Source organism: Dermacentor andersoni, chromosome 3 (genome assembly GCF_023375885.2).
Source record: "Dermacentor andersoni chromosome 3, qqDerAnde1_hic_scaffold, whole genome shotgun sequence".
NCBI classification, from domain to species: Eukaryota; Metazoa; Arthropoda; class Arachnida; order Ixodida; family Ixodidae; genus Dermacentor; species Dermacentor andersoni.
The window spans coordinates 77,614,876-77,623,166 of NC_092816.1; the positions used below are offsets into that span (position 1 = coordinate 77,614,876).

Here is an 8,291-nt window from a genome sequence, read left to right on the forward strand (position 1 = left end):
GCTCTGCAATGGCTCCTTGCTTATGTGCTATTGTTACTCTCTGAACACTAGACTTGACCAGACGGCGCTGGCATCGCACCGGCGCTCGGCACGATCGACAACGTTTTGGCGTCAGCTACGTCTATGGTGTGTGTGCTACAGTTTGTGGTTGATCTGCTATTCATTTGTTTTACGTTCGTTTCACCTGCGCTGTCACTTACTGAAATGACACCTTGACGTAGCGCACGGCCTACTAAAAGGCATATGAGTGTCACCACCAAGTGTTCTAAGCAGCCAGCACGCACCGCGATCACTTTGTTTTCCGTGCCACTCGGTTCCATGCGTTCCATGCTCGTGCGGACAGTTTTTTTTCTCGATCCGTCCCGTGCAGTCGCACGCGTCAACAGCCGAGGCACTCGTCGTAGCTGAGAGTGCAATTGTTATTTAACTATTTTATTTCATGAGAGAGACACTATCGGTTTGGGGCGACACCGATGAAGCGACCGAGGAGTCCATGTTTTGCCGCCGAGCGAAGGTTCAAAGTACTGCGTCGTCTGCACGAGTCGGCGACAACAGCGCCGCTTTTCCGGCGCAAGCGCACGCTCGACTGCGGGCTCGATCGAACGCCGGGTTCGCCGCCAGTAAAGAGACCGCGGCTCGAGGGCGGTGTCGACGACAGCCATGCCTTCCTCTGGGAAATCCAGGAGACACCGAAAGAACCGACCTTCGGTAAGGTAGGCTTCACCTCCTTGGACGGCTATCGCAGCGTATTCCGGAACGCCAGCTGTTTGTGTTTTTACCGTACGAGCCACGTACAAGAGGAAGTTACGTTCGTTGTTTATGTTCCACCTCTATCGTCAATCCGACTGCGCGGAGCTCCAGTTGTTTCCTCGCGGCAGTGTGTGGGTTGGTCTATCAGATAAGTGATTGCAGGCATTGTGTTTGCAGGGTTGGCAGAGGGAAAACGAAGTGAACAGTCTCACAATGTGCGCAGGCTTCGGGGAAAGTAATTATTAGGGTTTGACGAGGGAGGCGAGCGCGATGCGGACAGAATAAGCTCCTCTGCGGAGGCGCGTAGGATGTTATGCGTCGCAAGCGACGGAGACCGGTCGATATGTAAGCGGCCGAAGCGAGACCCGTGACTAAACGCGTTTGTGACTGCCCCCTAGCCAATTACGCGCGCAAACATCTCGATGTGTCGCTCAGATGGCTAAAGAGTTGTCTTGGAGCTGTCGTTCTCGGGTGTTGTCAAGACCGTGATTCACTTCTGTGGTTTACTTTTAGGGTAACGCGAAACGAACTGCGGAGCCGACATGATGTCCTGTTACGTAACCACTGCTCCATCTTGCTGTTGAAGGACGGAGACTGATTTTTAGCGCGTTGTTGTTGATCGTGGAGGCTGGAATTGTGTTTGAATCGTAATCTGAAAGGAGGAACTTATTAGCTATTTGCTTTGTTTTTCCGACCTCGCAACTGGCAAAGCTGACTTCGTGAATGTGTCTAATTTTTAAGGCCCTCATTGGCGTTTCCGAATTGTCTACGCGCCAGAAATTTGCCTCCCGTCTCTCCCACGCTCCAGTTGCTGGGCTTCGGTTCTGACGGGCTCTCACGGTTAACAAACGCGCATTCCGTCTCTTTCAGAGTGTTCTATCCATTTTCTATTTCTCTCTCTCTGAGCCTTTGGAGGTGTGTTCTTGAGGCTTATTAATGATGTGTAGCTGCATTTATCATTTTCTCTTGGTTTGGGTAGGCAGGGAGTAGGGGAGAACTCTCCCCGTGTCAAAACGCTCAAATATTTAGAAGAAAGAAAGAAAGAACGCTCTTGAGTATAAGGTGTTGGCGCGAAATTGAACTTTTGCTCCCATAGGCGTACAGTTCTCATTTTTCAGGGGGGGGGGGGGGGGGCGCTCGGGCCCGATCATATATATATATATATATATATATATATATATATATATATATATATATATATATATATATGTTGCACTTGAAGAAACTTCGTGTGACCTGGAAGAGTTTAGATCTGTAGCGACGGCGCTGTATGACCTCATAGTAGGAGACAGTTCAATTTCACAGCTTGAATCCGCACGGTGGTGTAATCTTCCTTCGTGTAATTGTCGCATACTTGGCTATAACATTGCTTCCCCTTTCCGGCGAAACTGCAGTCTCTCTCGCTCTCTCCTTTTTTTTTTCTCTCCGAGTCCGAGTATAAGCGTTGCTGCGCATGGCTGCTGTTGATTTTGATTTCGAGTGAATCTGGCTTCGCCCCATTTCGGTTACTGAGTGAATTATAAAGTCTTCCCGAACCATCGTACACCAAGACTTAAAAATAGAGCAGTTGCGTTACTCAAAGAAAACCTTGTTTATATTGTTTCCAGTACAGTGGAGTAGCCACCAGTAATTATTTCGTTACTGAGATTTAATTCGGTAATTGCCATTAATTCTCTAACTCGATAAATGCTGTCCTAATTTTAAAAGTGTCAGTGAGGCATTTGTAGGCACCCCAAAATGACGTCTAAGTGCGGGGCTTTCAGCGATGTACTAATTGCGTACAATTTCTAGGTAAACTTTTAGAACTTTAGGTGTGTGTCGAGGAGCAGGGGCGGAGGTCCCCCAGGAGAACTCCGGAGGGGGCTGCTGGAGCCTGAAGGCTAAAAGCCCTTAAACTTCGTAAAGTAGCGACACTGTCCTCCTCCTCCTTCACTCCTCCTCGTTTCTCCTCTCTTTCACGCTCCCTCCTCGACCTTGGCGCCGTCTACACTGCTCGAGCGTAGCAACGGCGCCAACATGCGCTCCTCGCCACTCCGTAGACGCTTCTCAAGCAAAAATGGCTCTGATACACGGCGCGAGGGCCCACGTGATGCTATTAGGCCAATAGCGAAGCGGCGTCGGCCTCGGCCAGAGCGCGCGAGGAGGAGGCGGCATTCTTCAAAGCGTGGCAGTACTTTACGAAGTTTAAGTGGTTTTACTGAAGGCACGTTCACACCGAAGGCGGAGCGGAAAAACGGATCCGGCCAAGCGGCCGCGGATTTTCCGCTTTGCGGAAAATACGCGGCCGCTTGGCCGGATCGCGCACGGACCGATTTTTTCCGCGCGGACAAGTTGGCCGCTTTGGCCGCAGCCAATCAGAACCCGACACGGCGGAAGCGCTGGTGAACGAATGTAAACGAATGTCTTTCTCTGGGCTTTTCGCTTCTGCTCTTGAAAAGCGTCAAAACGGCAAGTTGGGCCAAACAAATGCTACAATTGCTACAAGCAAATGAAGCTGTGCAGGATGATATGGGCTGGACTAGTTTTGAAGTGAGGGAAGCTCGCAGTAAAATTGAGTATGAAGAACGGCTGAGGAATATGGAAAAAAGTAAATGGGCTGGGAGAGTGTTCAGGTATCTGTACAGGAAAAACATGGACTCACAGTGGAGGAAAAGAACTAGGAAGCTTACCAGCAAGTATGCGGCCTGTGGGGGGGGGGGGGGCAACACAGCAACAAAGAAGGTCAAGCGGAAAGTCAGAGAGGCTCAAATAATCTTATGGGTGGCGGCAATGGAAAAGAAACCTGCCATGAGTAACTACTTAAAAGGAAAAAACGAAATCTGGAAAGAAACCATTTATGATAACTCAAAGGGAAGCTCATTACTTTTCGAAGCGATATCGGGATGCCTTAGAACACGCACCTATAAAGCGAGATATAAGAAGGAAGTAGAAGCATGCGCTTGCTGCGGTAAAGCTAGGGAAACGACGGAGCATGTTTTATTAGAATGTGAAGACGTTTATAGAATGTTATAGCATGTTTATAGAATGTGAGGCCAGTGGTGCCCAGCGGTCGATTTAGGCACCACTGGCCTCCTTGAAGCCCTTGGGTTCAGCGGGAGCAGTGGTAAAGCAAACATGTCCGCAATAGGCATTAATAAGAAGCGATTGGAGGATTGGTGGAAGAAAAGTAGGGAAACGACAAAAGACGGAGACGTACAAAAGCACCGTTCGCACTAGGGGATTAGAAAATTTTGACGTGGCAGTTCAAATCTTTTTTTCTATTGTTTAACCTAGGTAGGACATTAGGCAGTACAATAGCAAGAGATTGGTGGCGCAACCCACCGCCCCGTTCCAAAGGGGACGCTCATAACATCCATCCATCCATCCATGCTAAAGATATTGAGAGATGCCCCGCCTTCCCGGCGGCGCGGACAGCCAGACAACGCGGCTGGTCTGAACAGGCGCGGGCGCTCGCCGCCTCGGCGCTTTGAAAATCCGCTTGTCCACTTAAAGGCTGCGTTCGCACTTGGTCTCGGAGCAGGCGGAAGCGGAAAAAACTTGACAAAATCCGCCCGCCTGGGCGGAGAAACGGGCGGAAAACTAGGCGGCGAAAAAATCGGTCTCGGACCGATTTTTTTCGCCCAGGCGAAGTGGAAAGACGTTCCGCTTTACCGGAAGCTGCAATCGCATGTAAACATCCGGTCGTAAAATTTAACATTTTCCGTTGCTCATTGTCTATCTTTAGGAAAAGCAACTAGCTAAAGCTATCGAAACTATGTCTTGTTTATCTTCCATGGTAGACGAAAGTTAAAAATGACACGCGCAGTTGCGCGAAATGGTAGCTTTTAGTAACTGATGCGTCAATGAATGAACGTATGTCTTGAAATAGTGTGATGAACAGTGCCACCGCGCGGGCAAACGTACGCAAGCTAGATAGATGTGGGCGAAAGCGGAAGTGGTTTCCGCCGCAGTGGCGAAACAAATGTGAACGTTTTGTACATGCGCGAAAAAGATTATCCGGCCGCTTTGGCTTTTCCGTCCGCTTGCGGTTTCCCAAATGTGAACGTAGCCTTAGACGCTCCGCTTTCGGTGTGAATGTGCCTTTGAATGCGCTCGTTTAGGTCAGTGTCTGTTGAGGCGCACTCTAAATAAAATACCTACCTACCTACCTACCTACCTACCACCACTCGATAGAAAGCACATGCGTTGTTTAGTCGTCCTGTGGTCCTGTTTCTAGCGGCCTGTTTATGTTTTTTTTTTATGTTTACCATTGGGAAAGAAAAAAAAAGAAGAAGAAAGTGTCCCGGCGCTTACACTGTGCGTCTTGTTCTGTCCTTTCTCGGTTGCCGTCTCCGGCAGGATTCCAAGCACAACAAGCAGCACAAGAATGGCGGTGGCGCCGGCGGCGGACCCGCCGTGACCGCCGCGCTGGCCCAATCGCCGCAGGCCACCTCGCCGATGGACGCGCAGGCCCCGCCCCTGGTCGAACCGGGCGGCTGCGACAAGCTGGACCTCTCCGCGGTGCTGTGCGGTCCCCCGCTGCCCGCCGACGCCGCCATGGAGATTGGCAGCCCGCCGACCTCGGACGACGACGACCCGGCGTTCAACGCCTTCAACTACTGGAAGACCCCTTTCCCCGACGTCAGCGTCGACGTCGTCATGGAGTAACAGCAGGAGGAGACCACCCGCCGTCTTTAGAGCCGCTCCACTTCGCTTCACCGTTGGCTGCATACGTCATCCCCCTCCTTCGGTCATTCTTTTTTTTTAATTTCTCGCCCTCTGTTTACTTTTCGTACTCCACATTGTTGTTCCGTTCCTCATTGTTCCATTGTTCCCTACGTACCCTTCCTGCAGTCCACACTTGCCCAGCGTTTAAACTTACTCGTGTAGCAAAACACGCGCAATATAGCAGCATTTCTCCTGTGCGTTTGCTGTCGTAGTCACCGCGTTGATGCAATTGGTTTCTTTCGCCGCGACGGCGTTTTGTCTGTGCGAGGAAAGGAGAACGCTAGGGCCATGCAGATTGTGCGAAGCTCGCGGATATTATCCAGGAAAAGTGTGCACCGAACAAACGTACACGGCAGTTTGAGTAAACGGCCTTCCTTCCCTCATGTTTTTCTTTTCCCCTTCTTATTCTATCGTCACGGAGGTCATTGGAAAGATGCTGCATAGCGTAAGCGTGGTAGCGTAGACGCATACGGGAAGTCGTTTTTGGCAGCAGGAGTCGAATGTGTTTGGCGACTCCGTGTGACGCTGTGATCGACCATAACGCTTTAAATACGTACCTCTGTACGAGTACATCTCTTCCAGGGAAAAAAAAAAAAGTTGTGCAAATATGTACCGTACCAATGGCAACGTTTGTGCGACGATTAAGCGGGGACGAGACGGCCGGAATACAGTTGGGGGGGGGGGGGGGGCGATCTGAATGAAATATTTGTGTGCTTTGATTGAACACATTGTCTCAAGAGGTCGCCACCAGCGCTTGCCCTTCAGTATGCGCCTTCCTGTGCACGTCTATGCCAGTACGTCTGCTGAGTTCGGATGAAGAAGTATTCATTTTTTCCTTAAAATATGGAAAGGGGCTTCCTTCATATGCTTTCGATGAGCTCTCTCTCTCTTTTTTCGTTTTTCTTTTTTTTTTTTCCAGACACTGACATTGTGTGGCGGGAGCGGAAAGAATCTCCTGCTATTAGGGAAGTGTCTCGCTCATAATGCGATGGTGTTAGTGCTAGAGTCGTTCAGTCGAAAAATACGACGCCACACACGAAAACAATGGTACAATTTTATATACAGCAAATAATACTGTAGCGATTCTCGTTTATCGGCAAATATTTGCCTCAAAATTTCGCGGAAAAACGTCAACATCGAGAAATACAATACCACAGTGCATCAGAAGGTAGCAGAAGGCTTTCATAAAATGAAGCTACAAACAGAAAGCTAAAAATGAAAACGACTGAATGCATTTCGTGCACTGGATGTCCAGGGTAACTTTTACGTAGATGCTTGTTTTCGCGTTCAAACGTAACAGCCGAGCTGGACTTTATGTTTTGTCCATCTTTCGTCAGGTCTGAAGGCAACATCTGTCGATATATATGGGGTAATTGTGTGTAAATACGACTGCTATACCGCCGCACTTATCCATAAATGTTGCTCTTGTGAAGCTTTCTCCGGCAGATGTTACCTTTAAACGTTATGAAAAATGAAAAATCGGAACTAGCACGGCAGTTTCCATTGTTAGCGTGACAGCACGACTGTTTGCTGTTGCGAGGATACGAGTTCTTTTATAAAGGCTACCGTGATGAAGAATAAGATGGCTCGTATTTTTTTTTTTCGTATCTTTTTTCAGGGGGGGGGGGGAGGGGGGGGACAAAGACGTTATTGTACAGCCGTGAAGGACGCGAACAAACGTCTTGAGAATGTAGTACGCCAACCATGCCGGGGTGAGGGCGTGGCCGTCGGTTTGTTCTGGTGGCAGTGCGGTACTTGTTTCGGAGTTTACTTCCTGCTGGCTTCTGGGAAGCAATTGGCCGGCCGCAAGCTAGTTCTCGAAGCATATGTTTTTTTCGCCTCCTGTTCGTTTCGCTCCTTTGCGTTTGTAGAGTGCCTCGGTAGAAGCACCTAAAGCAAGGCTTTATCGAGGCTTCCCGATGTGTTTGTCGCGCCGTGTCAACCCGCGAACACCTGGACAGACGCCTGCCTGTTTCTGACCCTTTGTTTCTTTGAAAAATGGAATAAATGTGTTGTTTTGTGGTGTTGACATCCGTCTTTCTTCGTATATCTTTCAGGGCGCGTTTAGTTTAGAGGAAGGTAAGCGGGAGCAAGAGCTAGGGAAGTAGGGGGGGGGGGGGGGGGTGCTGCACTTGAGCAGTTGTTTAATACGTTAGCATACTGTACCATCACTCGTCGGGTTCGAAACGGCGACCACTGGCGGACGCCTTAATCCAAAGGCGTCCGCGCTATCTTAATTAAAATCGGCCGAACGCCAATCTGGACACCGCACCGTTCGAAAGCGGCGGCGATGCGCGTTTTGAGCCGCAGGCAAGAAAGGTGAGTAGGTACGTCAGAGGTCACGTGAGGGAGTGGAGTCAGCTCCAAAGAGTGGAGCAGGCGAAGCCGATTGATGGGAGAGGATGAGGTGCGCTGGTGGTGGATAGACGGAAGGAAAGAACAAGGAAACGATTCCCGTGAAGTCGTGGGAGGAGTTTCATACTGAGGTCGGCAAACAATCGTCGAATGATAAAAGATGCGCTATTGCCGATGTATTAAGCAGGCGATCAAGTGTAGCAAGATTTCATTTTCTTTTTCAATTATGGTGTACAAGACGTGGGCGCTTTATATCATCCCTTAGCGAAGGTGAACCAGACAGCGACACAAGTGAGTCACGAAAACTAACTCTTTATTGGGCGAACTTGAGCCCAGAAAAGCAACACGCTGAGCAGAACGACAACGGCGAGCGTATACTCGTCGGTCGTCGAAATTTTCATCTCCGGGTCAAGCGCGTCGGCTATATGTAGGCGACTCGTCGTACAATCCAGCGTAATAGTCGGCGCTCGCGTGCGCGT

The 8,291-nt window shown here is 49.7% G+C and overlaps 1 protein-coding gene across 2 annotated transcripts; it reads left to right on the forward strand.

The window, feature by feature from the left end:
* Nucleotides 1–115: 115 nt before the first annotated feature.
* On the forward strand, nt 116–5,483 carry LOC126544834 (uncharacterized). Of its 2 annotated transcripts, none has more exons than XM_050192332.3 (2): nt 116–713; nt 5,089–5,483. In XM_050192332.3, the coding sequence occupies exons 1-2, from the start codon at nt 474–476 to the stop codon at nt 5,395–5,397; spliced, it is 549 nt and encodes a 182-aa protein (XP_050048289.2). In that variant the 5' UTR covers nt 116–473; the 3' UTR covers nt 5,398–5,483. The 2 variants fall into 2 exon arrangements, with proteins under 2 accessions (XP_050048289.2, XP_050048298.2); XM_050192341.3 differs by having other exon boundaries at nt 599–708.
* The last annotated feature ends 2,808 nt before the right edge of the window (nt 5,484–8,291 follow it).